Genomic DNA, 25,909 nt, shown 5'->3' on the forward strand with positions numbered 1-25,909 from the left:
GGCACATGATGGCCTAGGTGTTAAGGAGGTGGGTCTTGTGTTCTTCTCTGAATTGTAGGAGCGTGGGGGGTGTCAATGCTGATGGGGAGAAGGTTCCATAGCCTTGGGGCATAGGCAGAGAAGGCTTTTTTTTCTGGTTCTTTTGTTTTTTCAGCAATAGAATTCAAGTCTGCATGTGTCCTGGCTTCCACGAAGTAGCTGGGTGACTTATAGATGATGCAACAATACTTGGAAGGTTATTTTTGTGTGTAGTGGGAACCACTGACGGTTGATGAGGGATGGGGTGATGTAGTTGTGTCTGCGTAGACCCATGATGAGGCATGTGGCCATGTATAGGACAATTCTCAGAGGTACAGGGGAGAACGATGGAGGCCTTCGAAGAGGGTATAAACCCCATCCAGGTGGGATAGGACCAGTGCTTGAATGGTGGGTCTAAAGCTGTCCAGAGGGAGGAAGGGGCACAGGTATGCAGGGGTCGCATGCACAGGAGCCCTGGGTGGACACTGTCCTGGCGCCTTTGGTGCCAGGTTAATGAATACAAGTAAACAAGAACATCCATTTAACACCAAAAAGCTTTTATTATGGACATAGCACTTCAGATGCATTAACCTTGAACATTCCATCCACTAAGAAGCCTTACGGTATTCTTCGGTGTGACTGCTAATGGATTGCCTTTGCACGTGCTCACTCTCTAGGAGTGGCAGGGTGTGGCTGGAAAATCGGCCCTAATAGGCGTGCCCATGATCTCGGCTATATAAACTGCCCCGATCCTCAAAACAGATGCTTTGCATTATTCTGCACTTACAAGCAGCGTAGCGCTCACCGTCGCCTGAGGTCAGATTTATCTTTGAAGATCCTGCTTCCTGGACATCCTGCTTCCTGCCAGCATACTTACCAACTGGGGGAAGCTGTTCTTACCTGTACACCTCTTCGGCGAACCAAGTATTAATCTTTACACTTTCCGGAACGCTGAAATCTGCATCTTGGCACCGCAGCACGACATGCTCCATCGTTGACAGCAGCACCTGCAAGGAAAAACAGAAGACAAGGTTAGACATCGAAAAAACAGTCAGTTTAAGGTTGCGCTTCTTCATACTTCGCGCTTTTCCTTAAACCATCACATACCTGCTGTCGAAGATTGCGGTAGCATTCATCTTCCATCTGGCCATGTCTCGCGTCTCACAGCTGCATTGAGGCCGCATTTCCATCTAAGTGAAGAAAACAGAAGAGAGACATTATTGCGGGCATAATAGGAGCAACATAAAAAGACATTAAACAGAACGAACAGCATCACAAGAGCTCGAGAAAGACTAATCATAAGGAGAAGCATAGTCGCAGCTGGACTGGACTAATCCTTATCAGGGATCAGTGAAGGAACTAGATCCCATTCGACATGCCCCTGCCAGAAGTAGCAGAACGTAGAGCTTATCTTCCATAATTCACAGGAGCAGTATCACCATGTACCACCGCTCACAGCTTTTCTACTGAGGGAGAGGCCTGAAGGGGGTGATTCAAGTTCAGGGAGGGCTGCAACCGTGCCCCAACGCCTCCGCAGAGACCTGGTGAGCATAACAGTATGTCTAGGTGTTCGGTGTTGTTGGTGAGGAGTCGGAATTTGGTCTTGGAGGGGTTTAGCTTCAAGTATGCACTGGATTTCCAAAACTGGATCAGCAAGAGGCAGGTTTTGAGCCTGTGGATGTCCTTGATGGAGTCGATCTTGAGGTATAGCTATGTTTCATCGGCGTGCTGGTGGATGTGGATGTTGTGTGTGGCTAGGAGGACTACCAGTGGCTTTATGTGTAGATTAAAGATCACTGGGCAGAGGATGCAAACCTGCGGAACTCCACAGGTGATGGATAGCATTTGCTATCTAGAGGAGTCCATCACAACAAGCTTCTGACGATTGGTGAGGACAAGATTGCTGATCCCCATGACCCAATGTAGGGTGGCCGTGAGTTCCTGGTGGTCTACTGTGTAAAAAGCAGCCAAGAGGTTAAGTAGAATGAGGAGGCGGGGTTGACCATCGTCAAGGACGGTGAGGGTGTCATTGACCTCCTGTATGGGGGCAGTCTCCGTGCTGCATTTGGGTCAGAAATCGGATTGGTAGGTTTGGTAGAGATTGTTGGTGTTGATGTTTTGCTGCAGTTGTGCAGCTAATGCTTTCTCAATGATCTTACCTAGGAAAGTAAGATAGGTGATGGGGGAGAGTAATCTAGGTTGTCGGGATTCAGAGTGGGATTCTTTAGTAGAGGGAGGATTTGTTTTCTCTTAAGGGTTGATGGGAAGGTGCCTTGAATTGGGTAGCTGTTGATGATCTCCAGGTAGGAAAGGAGGGCTTCTGCAGGGAGGGTCTTGAGGATGGATGCTGGGAGGATGCAGTCTGTATACAATGTGGCTTTGAGGGCAGCCAGGGTTTCTACCAGGTCCACTGAAGAGTGTGCCTTGAATGTTGTCCAGGGTGTGGAGATTTTGTGAGGATGGACGTGGGGTGGGCCTGCGGATGCAGAGCTGGTGTCTATGTGCTGGCGAATCTTGCTGATTTTGTCGATGAAGAAGGTGTTGATGGCAGTGGATTTTTCCATGGAGTGTGGCATGGCAGGGTCAGGTATCGGGTTGACGCAGTGCTTGACAGCTTTGAATAGGGCTCTTCTTTTCTTGTTGGCTTCTTCTATGGTGTTCTGGTAGTAGGAGGCCTTGGCTGTGTTGATTAGTTGTCGGAGGGTCTCATGAGGAGCACCAGGTCAGATGCAGTCCTGGAGCGACACCAGATTTTCTCTTGTTTCCTGATGACTCGTTTGCTGAGTTTAAGTTCTTGCATGTATCAGGGTGCTGATGGTTTTAGTTTGCAGGTGCGTTGTTTCAGAGGCGCATGTCGGTCGATGGAGACTGACAAGGTGGCACTAAGTACTTCCAGTATCGAGTCGCAGTTCGGTTGGGGGTTTTCAGTCCATGTGAGTTGGAGGTCGACAAGGTCTTCTGCAAGGGTTTCCACAGGAAAGTTCTTGAAGGACCTGAAGGTTTGGCTGATGGGTTTCTGCTGGGAGTGCTGGTCTGGGGTGGTATACAGGATGTTTAAAGGCACCTCCAGGTGGTCAGACCAGTCAACCGGGAAAGGAGAGCTTTAGTTGTTACTCAGGGTTGAGTTGACCAGGCCGGGGCGTTGCTCCCACCTCGAATCAACAGACAAGAGGGAGCGAAGTTGAATTAGTTCAGCCCAAGCAGAGGTGATCCCACTAGGGGATTCCCCAGAACCAGGTCTCCTCGCCTTGAGGAGCTCTTTTAGGCAATACACCCCTCTGTCTTGAGAAACCCAGACAGAGGAGTTGATTCCTCAAAAGAGCGGGGATGTCCACACCGCGAACCAATGCTGCAAGAAAAATACGAGATATTAGATATCAGTATAATACAATCTCTTCAATAAGATGCCCTAAAAGGGTGACTCTAACTGGTAAGGTTGGACAAGAAACCAGCAGTAGAAATAGTGTCATTAGAAGACCTGCAACCAAAGGGAAAAGGAAGGTGGGTAAGGACACCTATCTAATAAGACAGAAAGATAGCAATTAAGACAGAATCAGCTTACCCAATTTAGAGAAGTAAATGGACTTAAAGAAACAACAGAGGTATAAAATAATAAAGAGGGAGGTTACTAAGGGTACTACTTGCCGGACGGCACGAGGGACGCCAACTAGTGTCGGGTTGGTGCACAAAGCAGGGTAGTGCCAGGAGTGCACGTTGGATCCAAGAAGTGTCTTTAACAAAACAGCAGAATCCAAAATAAAGTACAGTACATTTTCCCAGAGTTGTAGGTGTCCAAGCAGGGCGGAGGAATGGTTGGGTCGTATGACAGGCAGTACCAAAGAAGAGGATGTCTAGGCAGGAGAGAAGATTGGTTGGTGCGTATGACAGGCAGTAAGTTAAATGGAAGGTAATTAGTAGAATGACTCAGTGTGAGATATAGCGGTAGCGGAGTGGAAAGCTTCCCCGGTAGCAGGATCTTGTCCACAAAGAGTGGTGTAGAGAGCCAAGCCGCAAGATGGGTAAGGAGGAAACAAGATCAGAGCGCCCCGAAAGACGCAGGTAATGAAATGCGAGCGAGAGCGCGAATACGTCAAAGACGCGAGTCCGGTTCGCCAAAACACAGAAGGGGCAGGCAGTACCAAGTCGAGCGAGCAGGCAAAGGTCCAAAAACAACGAATTAGTCCAAAACGAAGCAGGATGGAAGAACACTAATTAGAAGTAGCGTCTTCTGGGTGTCGAACGCTTATGTGTGTTTGTTGAGGGGCAGAGTCTGCCTTGCTGTGTCCCGGTCAGCTGACTAGGCACGTGACCCGCTCGGATCCTGGCCCGGAAAACGCTACGTCTCCACGGCAACTGCCAATGCTGCAGAAACAAAGAGGCAAGTCGCCCACACCTGTGGCGAGGAGACCGAGGTGTAACAGTAGTGGAGGGAAGGCAGTGCGGTGATGATTAGGTCCAAGATGTTACCTTTTTCGTGTGTTGGGTCTTTCGTGTGCTCTTTGAAGCTGAGGGTGTTGAGAAGGCAGAAGAGACTTTCTTCATCCGTTTGGTTGCCTTGTTGCCGAGAGGTTGAAGTCACCTAAGAAGATGTTGTTGGCGTGCGTGAGGGACATGGTGGTGGCCAGGTCGACAAAGTCTAAGATGAAGGCTGTGTTGAGTTTGGGTGGTCTGTAGATGAGATGGAAGGTGACTGTGCATCCGGGAGAGTGGGAAGTGGCAGGAGATGACGTCAATGGAGCCAATGGGGTCGACATCAACTCTGGTGCAGGTCCACAAGGTCTTGTGGATGACTGCAAGGCCTTCGCCTGTTTTGTTCGGCCGGTCTCTGTGTTAGATGCTGTAGCTATCAGGGACAAGGATGACTAGGATGTGGGTTGAGGTCGGTGCCAGCCAGGTCTCAGGGATGAAGATGGGATCAAGGTTGTGTGTAGGGATGAGGTTGGCGATGTCTGCTGCATGGGTGATAGCTGAGCGGGTGTTCATCATGTTGTGGATGGTGACGGGGTACTGATGGGCTTGAGGCTGATGTGGGTGAGGTTGCTGAATTGAGCAGTCCATGCCTTAACGGATGGGCAATGTCATTGATTTTGATGTTGCCTGGTAATTGTGGGGGTGGCCTGTGGGGACGCAGGGAGAAAACACATGTCAGTACATGCTTACCTGTTGTGTGAGCAGGGATTCGGAGCCTGGGTTCTCCCGGTCCGAACAGGTCAAAACAGGCATTTACCTTTTATTTGTCTGCCCTTTGATTCAGACACCTGGGGGGGAGACACCCTTGATATAAGAGTTAAGAACAAAAAGGCAGAGGCAGGGCTAGGAAGGTGGGTGGGGTTTAGGCCACGTGACCTACATCTACTTGCACCTCCTCAGCAACTGCAAATGAAAAGAGGCTGGAGGGGTGCTTGATTGGGGAAAAAATGGCAGCAGAACAGGAAGGGACCAACATTTGTGAAGACATCATGAAGTAGACACAGACAACTGAGTTAAGCTTGGGTTACAAACTTTTATTAAAACAAAAAAGATGGATGGAAAAACCCCTAACTTGTCCTGTCTGTTCTAGTACCTCATATGGCCTGTGCTATTTAGATATTAGTTCATTCTCGGATGTTGGCAACAATACTTGTACTTTTTGTCCTACCAAGAAAGATTGCAAGGTGACCTTTCTATTGTATGAGGTTTTCTGCTGTTCTTGTGCCTTTGTCGTATGGGTTTGGACTAAAGATCTTACTACAGTCATATGTTCTTTAAGACGGTGTGCAATTTGGGAAAGTGGAATTGGGGCTTCCTCTTTTTCCTCCCATGTTTCTCTCAACATGTGCAGGATGCCTTGGGGTTCCCGTCCATAAAGTAATTCAAACGGGGAGAATCCTGTGGAAGCCTGGGATGTCTTTCTGACAGCAAATAAAGCCCAAGGTAGCAAGTGATCCCAATTCATTCTGTCTTTTTCCACTAACTTCCGTAATGTCATCTTCAGAGTTGTATTAAAGATTTCTACAAGGATATCTGTTTGTGGATGGTATACTGAAGTTCTAAGAGTGGCAATATGTAATAGTTGTTTCACTTCCCCCATGAGTTTGCTCATGAATATAGAGCCCTGATCCATTAAGATGTGGAACTTCAATGATTGGGAGCGGTTGTAACGGTACTGGAGATGGCATTTGGGCACTGGTCTTTTGGCAGATTGCACAAGACTGGATAATGGTCTTAATAACTGCATGAATTTCGTGCCAATAGATTTTGTTATCTGATCCTGGGATTTGGTTTGTCCAAAGTGACCGATGGTCAGATGGGAGTTGGCTATTTCTAGGACAACCTGCTTATGGCTTCTAGGTATAACTAGCTCTGTCCTAATCAGACCTTCTGGAGTGATTCCCCCCCTCTGTACATCAACCCATTATTTAAAAAGTAAAAGGGTCCTAAGTTATGATAGTCTGGGTCAGGAAGTCCAAATCAAATGTCTGCCTGTGTCAACAACCTATACTTACTCTCACATCTACTTGTACATTAAGTGTAGGGATGTCAGCATCAAAAGGAAGAGTGTTCAAATAAAAGTTCAGAGTTTATTCCAGCTCTTGTCTGGAAAAGGGGATTTCCCTTCCCCAAGACTCAGGATAGTTCACTTTACTAAAAAGAGGTGTTCCCTTCCTCAAGCTTTCAAGTTTCTCAATGTTCCAAAACAACATAATTCCTCTAGCTTCTTCTTCACAGTTACCCTCCCACTGTTTCAGCTTCCCAGTGGTATTGTAATTATCCTCTTTCAGCTTTCTCAATACTTGTTTTGCCACCATTCACTTGTTAGATTATCAAATATTCTCAGTGTTTACCACTGCTTATTCTTTCAAATGACACAGTTCCGCTTATTCATATGGCACTTAACAAATCTTGTTCACTTCAGTTTAAACAGTTCACTGGTCCTTTTTATCAGGGAACCTCACCAGCTACTTTTCATTTCAATTGGTATTCAATCACACTTGCTTTCTTTGTGTTCGGTATTCAAAATGTTTCACGTCATTCCAATCAGTAACATTGAATATAGCCACATCTAATTCCCAGTTTACTTTCCTGCTGAGAATCTGCACCATGTTCTTGGGCATATTTACAATTTCAAAGTTCACTGTTTCGCTGGCCTTTTCTTGGTCTTGCCATTTTCATTTTGTCCACAGTTCAGTATTCACAAAACCCTTTCATTCAATTCTTTCAGCCTTCAGGGTATCATAGTTATCAATCATCTGTATATCAAGCTGAACAGGCATTCCAATTGCCCAAATGGTCCCTCACTCACTCACGAGCGATCCGACCTGCAGTCACCACGCGGTTCCCACCACAGTGTCCTGGAGTCATTCAGACTCCTTTGACTCACCGGATACGCTGTCTTCAGCTGCTGTCCTCTGCATCGGCAGGGTCTCTGGCTGTTGCTGCTCCCAGTTTGGTGTGCCTCTCTTCCAGGATCTCAACTGCCTCAGTTTAACAGAGGGGAGTCTCTCTGACTGCAGGAGGTAGGCACACCAGCTCTGCCACCAGAGACCTTTCAAATGCTCCCGCCACAATCCCCTTCCACTGCAAAGACTCTGCAGCTCCTACGTGCTTCGGACATGCATATCCCTGGCTTCACCTCAGGCTTCTCCTGCAAGCATTCCACAGGCAATCTCATTAGCCTCACCTGAGCGGGCCCTTTATAACACCCCTCTGGCCTCAGGTGCAGGCAATGTTCCTCACCTGCATAACGGTCTTGGTACTCGGCATCCCTCTTCCTTGTCCCAGTACCAGACGGGTGTTTGTATATGTCTGATTTAATAAAAAGAGGTTGTATGGCTCTAAGTTGTCTCTTCCTTGTCTCAGTACCAGACTGGTGTGTACTGGGAGATAGTTTTCTGGAAAAATAGGGAAGGGATTGGTAATACCTGACAAATGCCTTGGGGATATTTGACTCCTTATAAAAGGGAAATGGGGGATACCGTGTCTCGCGAAATGTTGCCTCATCCCCAATCCCCAAGTCTTCTCCACTCAGGTGATCCTCCCTCACATATTCACCCCCAGGGTCAGGATCCGAAAGCAACACCCTTGCAGGATATATTGGGGAAAGAAATAAGGACACCCTTAGATTCCTCACATAATTTAGCCACGCAACTGCAAAGGAAAAGAGGCTGGAGAGCTGCTTAAGTAGGGAAAAAGGGCAGAAAAACAGGAAGGCACCCAACAGTTTAGCAGTGATTGACAGGTGGGTAGGGCTTAGGCCACTTGACCTTGATCCACATGCACCTGCTCACCAACTACAAACTAGATTATTGGTGAGCATGACTGAGAAGCAAAGCTATACTCTTAATAGAAGTGGAGCCTGGTGTAAAGTACAAATCACGCACACAACGCATAAAAAGAAAAGGATTGTCCACACAGGGAAGCACTGAGAATATCTATGCTCTATTTTTTTACAATAATGTGCATACAGGTCAAGATCAGCTAGATGGAAAGTAAACAAAGAAGTATGAATATAAAACAGTATTTGTGTCCAATGGAAACAGACAACGCCTTAAATCAAACAATTCCATAATACTAGTCAACACAATACTAATACAGGTTAAGCAGGTGGAAAAACAGGAGTTAGAAATGTAAGACAGTTTTAAAAATATAAAGTGAACACATCAAGTTCTAACTACTCGCCAGCCCTGGTCCCTGTTCAAATATTCAACAAACGTTAGAGGTAAGTAACGGTTTCCAATTGCTTTGGGGTCTATACGTGTATTACAAAAAGTCCTTCCAAAGGATTTAAACATTTGTTAGTGTGGTTATAATGTCACAGTGGGTAAGCAGATACTTGCCTAATAGGCGATTCCAATGTTGGGGTTCCACCACCAAAGACGGAGAGGGGTGGATGCAGGCCAAGGAATTTTTGTGCTATGGACAATGCGGCAGCCAGAGGGGGTGAACAAAGGGGTATGCAGACATGCCCCAGGACCCCTAAGAGGAATACCCACAACTCAATATAGATCCAAATTCATGAGGAGACCACTCGCACTGCTTGCTGCTGCTGAAACGGCCCAGGGATTGCGGCTGCAGAGTTGACTTTTTGGGTTGCATTGGTCCAGCTGAGCCCGATCTAGTCTCCGCTTATTGACACAGTTCTGCAAGTCGAGTGGACCAGGACCTCAGGGTTGCAAACGATTGGGTGACTTCAGTTCAGCAACTCACAAAGAAGGAGAGGGGCAGGAGAGAACAGGTTTTGGGTAGTCTCGGAGTGAACCAGTATGGGTCTGAAGGCAACATTGCAGAGGCAAAGGACTCAACTACAGCAAACTAACTGCCCAACGGCCAAGAGCAGCAGCAGCGCCATGAGGATTAATGTTGCATGACAGTGTTGCATAGCAAGAGTAGTAATGAAGTAATTTCACTGTCCGATGAGTGGAGAAACTCTTTCTCGGGATACACAGACCTTCTGGAAAGGAGCAGGCTTTAGAGTCCTATGAGAGTTAGGGTCCTGCCTAACAGACATGCAGGGCAGAGAGCCAGATGTGCCCACACGTTCAAGGGAGGGACTTCCCCTGTTTGCGAGAAGCAGACCGGGGATGGGGCAGTGGTGGGAGTCACTCCAGTCCACAGCGTTCAAAGTGTGGTGTGAAGGCAATACTGGAGGGCGGCCAAACTCCACTAATGACTTCACTCAGGTGTCTGATGTGGATTAGGGTGCCCGGGACTCCCTATCATAGCCAAAACGAGTCACATTCATCTAGATTCCCATTGTGGGCTCTGGCCTCTAGCTGTCCCTTCGTACTCATAGCTTCTAAGGCTTTCCTCAGTTGGACAGTTTACTGGATCAACCAGAAGGTGGCATATTTCTTATGAAATGCTTTCAGATTTCACTCTACTATACGGAGTTCATTGTTCCCTTTGTTTTCAGCGTTTTAGCATTTCCCTCCAAGTAATAGAACACAGCCTTTCATAGCTTCGAGCTCATGCATGCAACGCTTTGGTATTTCACTGAGTGCGTGCTATGTATTGCACACAGAACTTTTTTCACATAATCTAGTATGAACCCTCCTCAGCGCAACACATGGCTCCTGAAAGGGGACAGGCGAGTAAAGGAGTTGGCCAGGCAAGTGGTGAGTGACAAGGGGTGGGTTAGGGAGGCAATTGAAAAGTGGAGTGAAAATCGGTGTAGGGAGTGGGGAGGAATGGTGGGCATTCAGAGGTTTGTCCCCTAGGTAAATCATGTGGAACGTGGGTGATAAGTGGGAGTAGGGTGCGGATCCTGGGGAGGACACAAACTGGTAGGGAAGAAGCGATTCCACAACTCCCACTATGTGACAGTATAGGCACAATGGAATTTTGAAATAATTGCGATTCGAAAGACACAAGTAGAAACGTTCACTGTAGTCTCCAGAACACAATATACCAGCTTGTGATTTTTATTTTCCTAGCGGCTTAAAGTCCTTAGCCTCTACGTATCTAAGCAACTTCTCAGCAGCATTCAACTTTCAACACATAGCATCTCACCCACTTATGAGTGATTTGGGCAGGAACTGTCTCATCAACTTACCAGTGGCTTCTAGGTTTGCAGTTTTTGATGAGAACCAATTCTCCTGCTTGGTCCTGTTCCGTCACTTGCATGTTGGCTTTTGTGGGTCCTACTCTTTCCAGATGAAACGGGATTACACCCTTTATGCACCTTCCCATAAGGACTTTGGCAGGAGCAACTCCCATGGGAACGTGTGGGGTGACCCTGGATGCTCTCTGGGTAGAATGGTTTGAGAAGGTCTCTTCATTGAACCTGTGCTATTCTAAACAGCATTCAGCGCCATCATTTGCCCATGGCCACACCAGTGTAATGCGATGGTGTTGAATGCCCAGTTTGTCCAGATACATTTGCAAATGCCTCCCCTGAAATGGAAGTCCAATATCCCTTTTGAGCTTGTCAGGTAAGCCCTAGGTGGCAAACATCTTCTCTAGGTTGGGAATCAGATCTTGGACATATCTGCATCTGATGGACCTGACCTCTAGGTACCAGTGCTGGATGCCATAGTTGGTGTCAAAATCTATGCTCAGACAGGACCATAGCTTGTTACATCTGGCAGTCGACTGTATGGGGTGGTCGTCTGATGAGAGGGGAAGTTCATTGGCATCATACACATTGCTCCATGAACTCATTAAACTGAGCTTCGAGTTTTGAGAGCCAGACCGTTTGCTTGCAGCTTGCCTTCATTTCAATGGATCCTTGATGGCCGCTGTGAGCTAATGGTAGTATCCTGGGTTTTAGCACATTAGGAACAGCGATTCCTGTCATTCAAGTTGGATCTTCCGCAGTCCCTGTAGCACTTACTTTGCTTTATGGCTTCAAACACCAGCTGGAAGCACTAATCGTTAGTGGAGGTGTTTCTCATTTCCTGAAATGTCATAGACATTGAAACAGGGGCTCTGGTAATCAGACATGTGTTCTTCGTGGTTTGCTGTGTGGCAACAAGGAATGAAGAGACTGACCGAGTGGTGCCATAGTGATTGCTGCAGACTTTTAAGCCAAACCTATCAATCCCTAACTCTAAGGGGATTTCCGTATCTAAATTAAAGAAACGCAGGTGCTCATCAGGAAGTCTGTGTGAAACAAAGCACAAAGGCACTGTCCCAGTCACAAATGCTCCTACTCTATCCCTGTCACTAAAACAAAACACCATAAAGTCCACCTACTGTCAATAGTCCAGGGGAATGACTCCCTTCTCCTGGATGAAAGTGTCCAAACGTGGCTCAGGTTTGCTCAAGGCAAAAGTTCCATAAAAGTTCTGGGTTCTCCGTAACCCAACAGAATATCAAATAATCACATACATTTCTTGTGAGGCTAGGAGAATGACTTCCTTCTCCAAGCTGCGTCCACAATGTATTTCACAGTCCTCAATAAGGCTTGTAGTTCTCTTATGGAGTATTTCGCAAACTCAGGGTTTTGTGCATCTCTCGCTCCGCCCCCACTGGGATGATAAAGCCATTCCTGGAGGCCCTCTTGACTTTCCAGTATCACCTTTTTGTGGAATTGGCCTGGGAACTGTATCACAAAATGGTTTACGGTATTCTCTATTTCTTTATGGTTCACTGTCTTGTAACTTCCCGCTCCCCTCCCGGACTTGTACGTGCTCCTGTTACCTTTTCCCAGGAAATACTTTGCTGGTTTAGCCAGGGGTTGCAGGTTCATACTTCCTACTTCAACTTCTTGCTTTATTAGTTCTCTGTATCTCCCCTCTTTTCACCTCGAGTAGTTGTGGACCGCTTTGGCATAGTTGTCGGACCCCTCGGTCCTGCCATGACAGTTTATGCCCTCTCCACGGTCTCTCATCTCCTTCTCCTGATAATCACATATGAAGTTCTGCCGTAGGCTATGGTCGGCAGTCTCAGCACCATTGTCTGACCACCCAGTCCACCCACTACAGGTCATGCCACCACCTCTCAAAATCTGCAGATTTATCACACCGGTTCCCAACCGACTTGCAAGACACTTCTGTGGCGTTCCAATATTCATCTTCTCAGCCTTGGAGGCACGCCTTGTTGCAATCTCCCAAAGGCCTGCGCCAGCTTTTTCCGGGTTCCAATGCGGTCCTCGGTCACCTGGTACTCTTTTTGGTAGTATCACAGCATCCAGCTTGCCAGAACCACACGGGCCATTTCCAGACAGGCCAGAGGATGATGAAGAACGCAGTCCTTTGCTGTTCTGTGAAAAGAGCAGGAAATGCCCCAGCTTAAGGTTCCAAATGACAGCAGCTGTTCTAGTCTTCCTCCCGCTCCAATGAAACATTTTTTAGCACTTCTTCATCTCAGTATCTATGTCATCAGGGTGGGTCAATGTTGCACAATAACACAATAACACCTGCTTTGGGAAATTCGATGCCCATAAAGTTCATGTACTATCGTCAGCCTACTTGGTTGGGGTTTATAGGCGTGGGGCCTCCCAATCGTGTTCTTTTCCCAACGAGAGGAGTTCCTCTCCATGAGATCCTCCCGCATATTACAACCCCTAGGAGGACTATTTGTTAGCCGCCTAGCCTCATGGAAAGTGGTTCTCCCCTGGGGAGAAGTGACGCCATCTGAAGGATCATCACAGATGCTACTGTGCTACCTAGGTATCTCTTCGTGCTTGGGTGATGAGACAAATAGTCCACAGGACTATCACCCGGATTTTTAGGTCACTGCAATGTTATAGTCTTGCAGCTGCAAAAGCCATCTTTCTATTTGAGAGGGAGAATGTAGTGCCACCCATGACATAATGGGAGCAACAGCTTGTGATCTGTAATTATTGACATTGGTTAGCCATATAGGTACATGTGGAAATGGGGGCACGCCCACAGGACAGCAAGAGCCTCTTGGTCGATCTTGTAATACCTTTGTTCCATCTCTGACAGGGCCCTGTTTGCTTATGCAATAGTCGCAATCTCTCCTCTGTGATCTCTTTGTGTGAGTACTGCCCCTAGGCTAAATGGACTTGCATCAATAATAGCTGTACTGTGCCATCTATGTGTAGATATACTGATGTTATGTTTAGAATCCCAAGCCTTTGAAAGAAGACCCTTCTAGTAGACTGGTTACATTGTCAAGGTATATCCCATAGGCAAAATCCACTACTTGCAGGGCCTCAGCTGCATTGCAACCCAACAAAGTGTTTTCACTTACCCTAGTGACATAAAATCTTGTATTTATCTATTGCAATCCATGTTTCATGGGGCCACGAAAGTACTTCCAGAGGAATAGCATGGATCCTCCAAACGTGTAGATGTTTATCTTGGTTGGTGATAGCTGCTCGACGCTTCTGAGCTGGCGACAATGTGAGAGTGCCATAACCTTCACAGATGCCTTGGTATCTAAGAGTACTGGGTTTTCTTTACCTTGAATGCTGGATTGGTTCCATTGTTTTCCTACTGCAGCAAGGACACGCAACATAAAAAAACACATCCCATCTTCTTCTTTAGGGCCTTCTTTGTCACAGGGATCTATGCAACATTTGTCTTTCCTTTCTTGTGTATCAGGCATGTTTTGGGGTGTTGTTGTGGCAACTGGGAGTGACATACTCTGCAAAGTGGTTCACTCTACCGCATCTCTAACATTGTTGCCCTTTTGCTGGGCAACTGCCTGCATGTGGTAAAGGGCACATTAGCTGCCTCCACCTGCATTGGTCTCATATTGTCCCTTCTTGCAGCTGCTGCATCATTATCCATTGTGGCAAACACAAGACTGCCCATAGGTCAGCCAGTAATATCTCTCTTTGTCCCAGGCTTACACTAGGTTGATTTATGCACCCCACTCACTATGATTGCCATGTGAATTAGGGTGCTTATGCACTCCACTGGGAGCCACTGACCTTCCACCACTCATTGCATGAATTTTAGAGCAGGTATCAGTTAACAAACGTGAGATGAGGGTGCATCATATTGTATAAACATTGTCAGGATCCTGTGCTCCTCTTTGATAATGTATTTGTTATACAATGCTCTTTTTACCGGTTGCAGTGTCCTGTGCTTTATACCTCTATAGAAGGAACCTGCACCAGAGACTGGCTCATTTTGGTCCCTTGTTGCCAGGTGTTGTGAGGCTGGTCTATGCCCTTGCCTCAAGAGCAGGGAGGACCGGTGTCTCAAGGCGTCGGCATCACCTTTATTTTATATGCATGGCAACGATAACATCACCGCTGTGTGTCATGCATCATTTCCACTTCGTACATTGACCTTTGGACACAACACTCCTCCCCCTCTCAAATGACTACGAGTAAATTCAGGCAGGACTCTCTTGCCCCTTACCTCTTCCACCAATGCTGTTTTTTCTGACTTTCAATATGAATTTATGACTCCATTTGAGCAACACTGTCCTGCTCACACATTCACACTTTCCTGTCCCTGACCTAGGATCACCTCTGAGATTCAGAACCTCAGAAGAAAGATGCAATCACAGACCCCTACCCTACATCTAGCCTATACACATTCCCTTGCTGTCCTCATATCTGCACTGCACTCTGCCAAATCCTCCTACTTCACAAACCTAATCTCCTCCGTTCGCAATCAACCCTCAAAACTTGAATCTACCCTACAAGCTTTACTCACACCTCCCAAACCAATATCCGTCGCCTTCTCATGTTCTGCTAATGACTAAGCTCACTACCTTTCCTCTAAAATCCCTAAGATTTGGGACACTCCTATAGGCCTCATCTCTCTCCCTCCCGAACCCTCCTAATGTCCACCACCTCTCTCCCCCTACCTCTTTGTAGCACCAACCCGTTTTTCACTCTTATTGATCTGTTTGCTCCTCAAATCTGCAAGTTTACTAACACTACTGAAGAAACCCACTGCTGACCCAACGGTCTGGCAAACTTTCTACCAATTTCCCCATTATTCAAAAGTCTTTAAGTGATTGATTTTCAACTGAATCATTAAGTACCTTGAGGATAATGGCCATAGGGATACATTTCAGTCTGGCTTCTGTAGTAAACACTCCACGTTAAAAACCAACCCGCAAAGGGACCAGGGAGCTAATTACGGTACCGCAATTTGCGGTGCCGTAATTAGCACCTTCCCTATTCCCATTATGCCCTATGGGGCAAAAATGGGAATGGGGAAGGGCAATGGGGGAAGGGGGAATTACCGCCCCACCAACCTTGGAATAGTGCGGTAATTCCCCTTTCCTCCAAGGCGGTCCCGGTATTTTACCGGCATGGACCAAGGTGCTAATAGCACCTTGGTCCACCGCCGTCCGTGTAATGAGGCCCCATGTTTTATAAATACAGCACTACAAACCACAGAAAGAAAAGGAAAATCCAGGAGTGAAGGAGCCAATCCTTCCAATATGGAACAATTTGAGATGTCCGCATGTGCACAATATTCTCAGAATGTAAAGCATGGCAAGGCTGGACATGTTTGCATACTTATAACACCTCATTCCCATGTTGTCTAAAAGAGCCCATTCCAGCTTTCTCAGTATGTTTGTTCATAAATAAATTCCCCTCTACACACCACTGTGAACTCCACTCCGAAGTATTGGCCAGGACCCTCCTCACCCACTGCTAAAATATCTCTGTTATGAGTTAATGATCTAATGCAGCAGGGCATCCCAAAATCAGCAGGAGACTAAGGGCCTCATCAAGAGTTTGGCCTAAGTCCTTAAATGTGGCGGTAACAGTATTACTACTGCCTTTAAGGCTGTCCAAATCACGAGTTCGATTTACCACAACTCGAGATCTGGCAAAAATTGCACCAGGCCAAGCTGTGGTAGCGCTATTAGCGTTGGACGGTATCCCGGCAGTATACTGACCAACTCATCATGGGTTTGGCCTGAGCCCCTAAATGCGGCGGTAGTATTAACGCTGCATTTAAGGGCTGGACAAATCATGAGTTGGGCGGAAAGTGGCACTTTTACCTCCAGCTTTTTGCTAGGGGTAAAAATGTCAATTTTCAGGCCGTTTTTGGTGCTATTACCGCTGGCGCAATTACCGCTGGCAGTAATACCGCTCCCCAACCACATTGGGACCCATGGACCCAATGGTGAATGGGGATGTTCTGCACTCCCCCTTCCCCCGCAAATCGTGATCCAGCACAAATTGCGCCGGACCGAGTTGAGGTAGCACTATTAGCGTTCAGCTGTATCCAGGCTATATTCCCGCTGGGATACCACCCAACTTGGGATGAGGCCCTAAACTGGAAGCTGTGATGCAGCCCGATCTGCTTAATTACCAAACTCCCTACTTCAGCCCTTTTCATTGAACCTACTCCGTAACCCTACACCGCTACTATGGCATGCCTGCACCCTGGTCCCCAGTTCCACACCAAGAGTAACTAGGCTTATTTGCTCTACGAATTAATGCAAAGTGAAAAGACGCCTAAAGATAGACCAGCTCCCCTGCGACTCGGAGAAAACCTGCACAAGTCTGGCTTTTCCCATGAATTTTCGCTAGCACAAATAATCTGGAAAAAGCACAATTTGGCAACGATGATTGCTTATAATAAAAGTGATTTTTTTCAAGTATGAGGAGGCGTGCCCAAATGTAGTGTAATGAATGGAGTGACAGCAGTATTCATCCAATCGAAGTCTGTCTGATGCTGTCATATGAGATGCAAGCAAAAACCTGTTTGTACGATGTCTGTAAAGGAAGGAAACAGCAAACCAAAGAACTGTGTGTCCGCACACGTTACATACACAGTTTTGTTTAGGCCAAGTGGGCGTTGCCAACTTTCATCCAAAAGCAAAAAGGAACAAGATTTAGGGGTGATTATAATGGAGCACTGACACCCAACAGGAGAGTGGAGTCTAGAAACAATCTATGGATATTGGTTCTTACCTTTGTTATATTAATAATAATGACAGCACGACACATTTGACTGGTAAATCACTCACGATGCTTTGAAATCCTCAGATTGGCCATCTGTGTGTACTCTGTGATGACGAGGGACCTAATTACTGATCGCGAACAGTCCCTTCATGAACAAAATTCCAAATGACATTCCGAAAATATTCCCCCTGCATGTTCGCTTTCCCACTTCAAGGCAGGGGCGTGGGATTTAGTTTCACAGCATGCATGTGATCAGAGGCACCATCTGGGGTCAGGACGGCCTTCCTGGTCAAAAGATGACTTCATGCAAACAGAAATCAGGCATGAAGGGGTCATTCACAGAAGAGTTACGTCTATACAAGTATGAATGCAAGGCTAGATGTAGAGGCTTGTCTGACAGCGATCAATGTGCGCCTTGCCTGGTGCGCTTTGATCTGCATCCGAGCAGAGCTTCTTTCGCCTGTGTAGGGTCTCCCCCCGTCGCTGGCCAGGCAAACTGAAAGCATCTCAAAAGACCCCTGGCAGCATTGATCTGTCACAAAAAGAAACGCTAATGCTTTACACGAACAAGCCATTGTTTTGTTTGACATATCTACCTACCATAGAGAGGTTGAAATGTTAAATAATGCATTTCTAATGTTGGCACCTATAAAAATGCATTCAGCCCTCCACCAACATGGGTTTAAGCAGCCAACATGAACATGCATGATATGATATGTCATTTATAACGCGCTTATACACAAGTGTTTCAAGGCGCGACGAGGCAAGGGAGGGGGAACAGAGGGAAGACAGAGACAAAGATCTTACTAGGCCAGGTGTCATTCATATCGCGCAAGTGGATGGGAAGGGGGAAGGGGAAAAGTGCAGGGTGGAAGCGGGAGGTGACAGTGCAGTACATGGGATAATAGAATAAATAAACAATAAGTAAAAGTACGGCCAGCTGGTGGCAAGTGCACTGGTAAGTGCAGACATCAGGTATCAAGTGCTGGTAGTGGGATTTGCAGGGGTTTGCCAGGGGGCAGTGCAGGTGTGCGACTGGCAGGGGAGGGGACCTGGACCCGAGGTCAGAGGGTGGCCAGGTAACCAGTGCAGTTTCAGTTTCAGCCAGGGAATTCAGCAGGGGAGAGGAGCCTGTGGAACTCCGCCCGCCCCCCCCCCCCGCTTCCCGCTAACCTCTCTTTGACCTCAAAGGTGCACTATGTGAATGAGGGACTTGCAAGGTTAAATCTTCTATTCCAAAGGTGAGAGAGCGAAGCACCGAAACGAGAATACCCCATTAGGCATCAAGTACTGCTTTTTGGTTTGATTATTCCTCTCCAGAGACACGAAAGATTCTCCTGAAACAGCAGGGAGCACATTGCATGTGGTACGCTTAAACCGGCTCGCTGATCATTTTATTATTATTATTATTATGGTATTTATTGAGCACAGACTTAGCTTCTAGAAGCAACAGAGTGCTTTACAATCATAATGGGCAGAACATGGTGAGGGGAGCAGAGAAACAAGGGAGTGGGGAGCTAACAGGGGAGGGGATAGGTGCCAAATCTGTCAGCAAGGGATCTACAGGCAACCAGAGGAGGAAACCATGGGAATAGTTCACCCAGTCTCAGGTAGGGTGCGGAGTGGAGGTTGTGCGGACCTCTCCAGATGCCTGAAACAGCAGGAAAAACACCGCAGGTGGTGGGATTAACCAGTCTCGCCGATCATTATAGCCTAGAACCGGGAGACCGTCATCATCCACACTGTCCATCACACTCCCATGGAAGAGCCCCACCCCCATGATGCTCTGCCTCAGTTCCCCCCTCTGCTCCTGGGGCAATGCAGCATGTTTGTTCCATTTTTAATTATCATGTATTGTTGAAGCGGCCATTACTGAAATATTCCCAGCATGCACTTTCTACACATGATGATATCATTTAATAAGAAATCAAGATGAATGACTTACGTTGTTTGAAGACATCAAGGGACCGCTTCAATGTACTAGAATATAAACAAACGGGTAGTTACTAATCATTGTAAATGAATATGTATATTTCCTGTTTTTTTTTAAATATAACTATAGTATGCAGATAGTCATAATTGCAAATGTTTGCTTTACGCAGAAAACAAAAACCATACCAGTTACAGGTGAACTTCCATAAAATAGTTGGCCGTAGTATCTTCAGTGGGGATCAATTTCATCACTATTAAAATATCTGTATTAATTTTCAAATAGAACAATCGACCTATCAATTCTTCACATTCCCTACTTTACATCATATTGGAACCCTGAGAATATAGCGATTTTATTTTCACAGCAGTTTTACCTGATTTCTATTCCTTTCTTTTTAGTTTTGACTACTTTGTAATTTTAATTGGTTATTTATAACGTGTTTAATACCAAGAGGTTTCTAGCGCGGACCCGGGGATCGAACCTGTGTTGCTCTGCATCGCCTTGCTTCCAAGACGAGCGCAACTGTGTTGCTCTGTGTCCTCTTGCTTCCATGACGAGCGTGTTGTCCCTGATCTATCCCCACTCAGTAAATAATTGCAGACTGCTGCCATGAAATGGTGTGCTGAAGATATCGACGAGGCTGAAGATTCATGGAAGTGTTTTATAATGGCACAATCCCATAGGAACATGTTCCATGAATCAGGCCCTAAGTCCTTTGCATGGTACGCGAGGCAGGAGAGGAGGGTCTGCCATCACGGTATAATGGGTGACACTGAGCTACAACTTCATAATATCTGGAGAATGATGTCTGTATCTGGGTATTTGGAAAAATCCTGCGTAGTGGAATGCGTACAAGTGCATTTGATGGCAATGCGTGGTGATGGAGAGCGTTGTCTGGCTTTTTATGGCAACAGTTGGTATTATTACATTGCAAATGGAAACTTTAAGGCGGCACCTGATTGGCAGTGTTGGAACCACACTTTGGAGCTCCAAGTTTAAAGCATTCCACACTTTGGAGGACCTTCTCGGGTGACAGAAAGCACTTATGGCTTGGTTCTTCAAAAGCTCAAAGAAAGCGCGGGACTAAACCGGATCACATTGAGATCCCACACAACATGACACCAACTGAGAAAAGCAACACACAGCATCTAGTAACAACCATCTGTTAAAAGGAAGCATACCCCGGATCATAAAGACACACAGCCTACTAAGCCCGCCACAGAGAACCAGGGCATCCCGAAGCATGATAGCCACTCCTGGGAAAGCTGTAGGATCGACACCCATGAACGGACAGATTGAGGTTCTCCAATTAGCTTTGCATGCACCATTTCATTGGCTTCATGAAAGCTTTGACCAAGCACTACTATGTAACTCTCAGCCTCCTACCTTTAAACCATCCCACCACTTCCTGTACATTAATGCCTGTGGGGACCCCTCATCTCTAACACATGCTATCCAACCTTCCACAACTGTACGTTTACCAAATATCCACCAAGATCCAACGCCGCCACCTGCTGCTTCACCTTCCCTCCATACTCTAACCATCTTCCCAACTATGTCCCTGCTTGTAGGTCCACTAAAGTCTAGATGAGTCTTCTAGCTACCAACCGTCGTGAAGCAACGTACAGGAACCTAAAGTACCAGGAAGGACACTGCTCTACAATAGACCCAATAACATAACAAGCAGAGACAGCGTCTATACAAAAGTCCAAGCTATTGATATTGTCAATACACGTTCAGTGTTATATTAGGTTATTATGTGTCTTGTGTTATACTTCATTAACGATTGCACCACATAATTGTATATTGTTGATCTAATATAGCAGAAGGGAAACCTGCTACAGTTAACAGTCACGTGAAAGCAATAGTTGGGTAGCGTGAAAAGATGGCAGATAAGAAGAGCACAACAAGAGGAAGCATAGGGAACAGCCTACTTACATGTGAGAAAAGTGTTGAAGCACCTTTGAGCACAAGGAAGTAGAAGGAGCGGACAACTTAAAACCCTCCTGGAGACGTTGAGCTGAGAGATTTTGCTGAATGAAGAACAGAGGTAAGGGGGCCTGGGGATTATTTAGGCACAATGGAGATTACATGCACACCAATGATAACAGGAAGTGACCTCACAGGAAATGCAGTTACAGGACATCAATTCAGTGAAATGGTCAAATAAATGCCCCCAAAAAAAAGTGTACAAATAATACATAAACAACATAACCTTAATACATTGGACCCATTGCTTTATATCTCACTAAATACACACTACCAGCATGTGTTTAGAATAAATGTGAAAAGCCTATGTCCTTCCAACCATGACAGGAAATAATCATTGGGAAATCCATAATTTTTCTGTTTGTTAAAGGGAACTGCTTAGGTCATGCGGGCCTCCTCACAGGGCCCAGGCAGAGAGACTGAGCAGGTGGTCTGCAGGGTGATGATTGACCATGGCAAGCGACAGTGGCGTAACACAACATTTGGGGGCCCCCGGTGAGCCGAGCTGAGAGCCCCCATTTCGGCAACAAATCACGGGTCACGCCACACTCTGGGCCGGCCTAGATAACCACGCTTGCACAATACACACAAACGTGCTGCTTCAGGGTTACGCCGCACACTGTACTAACTGTACTAGGAGAAGCATATATTTATATGGGTGTGTGTGTTTTAATGCATTATACAGCACACTTTCAGAGAATAATTGGCTACAAAGCCAGGGCGTTTGCAATTGTTTTGTAGGGTAACACCAGTCCAAAAATCCAATACATGCAAGTCACCAACAGTGCACAGGAGCATTAATGCTTTAATTAATGTAATGCTTTGCTATTAAAAATGCCATGCCACAATGAAAACATGTCCAACTGGCTGCACAATGTAGACCAGTCTAGACACGTATACAGTAAAGCATCCAAGGCCACAAAACGACGCGTTTTGTAAGTTAGTCATCACACCATATAGATAAGAAGATCTAAGAAACAATCTATCAAACGTTTTTTCTAATTGTTTATAAGCATTACTTAACTACTGATATATGGGTATCTCATTCCCTACTAATCCTATCCATCACCAAACCGATTTCTCTGTCTGTTTGTCTCAATGGTGCATTGTTTATAGTTTATGTTTGCTTTGAGATCTGTTTCAGAAAAATATTTGTTCATGTTTGAAAATATTAAGCCTGGTTTTGAGAAAGGCCTTTTGGTCGAAACGCGTGTTAACCAGGAGGGCTTTTGGGTACAATTTAAACAGTACCTTGAAGATTCATATTAAAGAAATATGAATCAACTCAACTTTTTGTGGGTGAAACTAATGTTCATTTCAGGTTTCTGGTGCACCACAAGAATACCAATGCTTGTATCTTCATATGAAGGAAGGGGTCATCCTTCTCAGTATTCCAAAGGTGCAACGGACACAACACGCACGCTAATCACTAGATCTGTGTCGCAAGGTGACAGTCTCTAAACCCTGTTTTTTTATTTCTTTGAGGCAAAGGATCTTAAAGGGTCTTCAAATTGTACATGGTTACTTAATCAACAATATATGACCCAGAAATCCTTATCAATTGCATTATTCAAGCAAACAGGCTCAGGGGACTGCCTCTATTTTCTGCACATCTTAAAGTGCATCCCACTTGTGAATTCAGGATTCACTTAAAAAGGTGAACAAATACCCCATGATTTGGGCAATTGTGCAAAAGAAGTGAAACAGGGCATCTGAAAACACGCACATACACATGTCCTTTGTGAACATGGCACAACTTTTTTCACACCAGTAAAGGTGCTACTCTATCTAGTGCATCGCATCACTGTAGGAAAAGGAAAAGGAGAATTGTCCCTTTGATGTCTGAAGTTACCATGATGACATCATCCTCCCATGGCATTCCATTACTCCTGACAATACTCGGGTAAGGTGGTAGCTAAGGAGTGAGAAAGCGATCCACATAAATCGCCAATCTCTCACATGATGACCCAATGCAAGTGGCAGCGGGTCTGCCTGCAGGGCATGTTAAAGACCTGTGGATTTTTGGCAACAGATAGAAATAAAACTGCGGTGAAATAATGGTTTTCATGATCATACAGCATTTCCTCTCTGATCCAGCCCTCTAGTTTCTCCTTCATTTTCATGTTGGATTCTGTCACCGCATCAATAGTGATCGACTCCTAAAAGTCACCACCATTCAGTTCTGAATATTCTTCTTTTTTTGTGCTCCTTAATGCCATGTAAAACTATGTGGTCCACTTTGATTGTGTAATAACCACATGGCTATTCCATGAAAGGGTTATATATTTTGTTTCGATGAAGAAAAGATATTAAAGTTAAGACTACCTCTAGATTTAAACTCTTTCTCAAATGTATTCACATCTTCTATTTTAGGTTTGTCAAAAACATCCATGATCCGATACTACTTCCAGGTGCTAAAATGGGGCGAAAAGGTGGACCCATACTTAAGATCCCTCTGCACACAAACAGTATCCTCTATGCCTCATGGTGAAACACTATCCATCCTAGGCAGCTGTGTTAAATCCTCAATTTCACCCATCCTGGGACAGAGTGCACATAGTATCAAGTGGGTCCAGATCAGACATAGCAAGCTGATAGTGAGACCCGCTGTTTCTAGACGTGTCAATGATGTCTGACCAGCAATAACAAAATGCTTTATCAGTTGAATCTCACACATGTGAAGATATCCGCACATGTGGAAACCAAGACAAAGCCCTGCTGAGGAGCGAAGTCTGGACCAAATTCCAAAACCTCTATTTCATTGGGAGTCGGGGTGTCATCATTACGATCTCTTTGTTCTGTGTTACTTCTTGATGCTGGCATATATAGTCCTGATGTTCCCTAAACTCGTGGCAACCCCTGGTATATCTCGGACTGCATCTTTTCCCTTCTCTGAAAACCCCTTCATCTTCTCTCCGTCTTGTTTGGCAAAGGGGATGGCGATGGTTGACCATAATTGCTGATGATTGACAGGCAATGGCAACATGGGGGGATGGATGACCATAGCATTAGAGCCAGACATTCTCACTGCCGAAGTTTAATTAACCTATTCCAGGATAAATAATACAAAGTAAAATGCCTAAACCTATTGCTGGGACACAAGAAGTGCAGGCACGCAACCGCCAGGGTCTAATCTAGATCTGTCTCTGATATGCCATTCTACACCTGTTCTAATGATTACACGCACATCTAAAAACACACACACGCGCACGCGCGCGCACGCGCGGTCCTGTCCCCCTCTTACGTGAAAACCTGGGACCAGCAATCGAGTCTTTCTATTGCAGCTGTGTATTCATTTGCAATTGCAGATTGCTCATAGAGGCCTGAGAAGATGGGTGTGGTTCTGAATGTGGGTGTGTATCTAAGGCACACAGCCAACCCTGCCATTTGTTTGGCAACATAAATCTGCCCAAGTTGGGAAATCGTATGCGTACGTGCGTGCAATGCCCGGAATGTCTGAGTAAAAACAGCTTTCTGCCATGACAGTAGCAGACCACAAGTTTCTTTTGTCCCATGTGATAATGTCGCTGTGAAAAAGTCACCAGGTAGGCAACTTGTTTTTCCTGAGCCCTAAAATTCTTTCATCAAATATTATAGGAGGGGTATAATTATATATTATTGCATCCAATCCTAGAATATTTGGGGAATGGTTTTTGATTGCCTGGAGGGTGCATTTTTAGGGAAATGTCACCACCGGATGGCCATTTTCATGGCGACATGATCACTAGATACCGTTTATTTTAGGCTCCCATGTCTACTGGAGTATGCAGACCTGTGGGAGATGGGACTTTGGACTTTTCCGTTCTGGCTCAAGCAAACATTGCCCAACTGTTGGCATTATATTTTAGGATGGACAGAGTGGATTGAATGGAAAACAGTTTATCCCACCAGCTACCAGCAGTGCTGCTTTCCCTCTCATCCCTGCATGCCACAGGGCTAATGGGAGTTTTAGTCGAAAACATGTGGAGAGCCAAAGGTTGATTACCCCTGACTTAGGGTGTCCTCATGCCCTCATCTCCACAGGCACTATTGGCACTGCCACTTACCCCCACCCCCTAACAGCATATGCTCGGAAATTAACTGATTAACTGGCAGTAGCAGAAGGGCATAGCATCCCACCCTCACCCGCAGTTCTCCCATTCCCTGGCATCTGCCCCAGTCTCAGTATCACAGACATACATGGGCCGGGCACAGAGTGTTTAGGGACATGTCTCTTGTGTCACTGTACGCCCGGCATTCTAAATTTCTGGGTCCCTCTGCCAAAGAAACATTGTCAATTGGCAGCACAATCACAATAATGTTTTCATTTGAATATTGCAAGTGCAATGAGACATGAATGGTGTCTATATTAACACGAGAATCACTGTGAATTGCAAGTTTACTTTGCAATCAATCTCCAACACATTTTTGGAAACACAGATGTGTTCATGTTCTACAATAATAAGAGATATTTTGGTTGGAAAACAATGTATATTTTCCTGAGAATTAATGAACATATGGGGACACAGGTGGTGTTGTCTGAGTTGTCCTGCTGATTTATGTAAAGGTCTAGAGGTAGAACCCTCCTGACAGTCCTCACTGTGCAGCTATTTGCATACAGCTGATGTAAAGCATTACAATTCACAACTTATATTTTCCCCATGAACCCCTTTGGAAGAATTGCCAAATGGCAAAGGTGTAAAAGCCCTGGC

At 45.8% G+C, this 25,909-nt stretch overlaps 1 protein-coding gene across 1 annotated transcript in view; it reads right to left on the bottom strand.

The window, feature by feature from the left end:
- Positions 1–25,909, bottom strand: part of PSTPIP2 (proline-serine-threonine phosphatase interacting protein 2) — a 796,554-nt gene that overhangs the window by 436,472 nt on the left and 334,173 nt on the right. The window contains exon 4 of the mRNA XM_069626899.1: positions 19,242–19,276. Coding sequence (XP_069483000.1) covers positions 19,242–19,276 — 35 coding nt within the window. The remainder of the gene's footprint in view (positions 1–19,241; positions 19,277–25,909) is intronic.

The sequence above is a fragment of the Ambystoma mexicanum genome, chromosome 6p (assembly GCF_040938575.1).
Source record: "Ambystoma mexicanum isolate Mex_15411 chromosome 6p, UKY_AmexF1_1, whole genome shotgun sequence".
Taxonomy (NCBI): Eukaryota; Metazoa; Chordata; class Amphibia; order Caudata; family Ambystomatidae; genus Ambystoma; species Ambystoma mexicanum.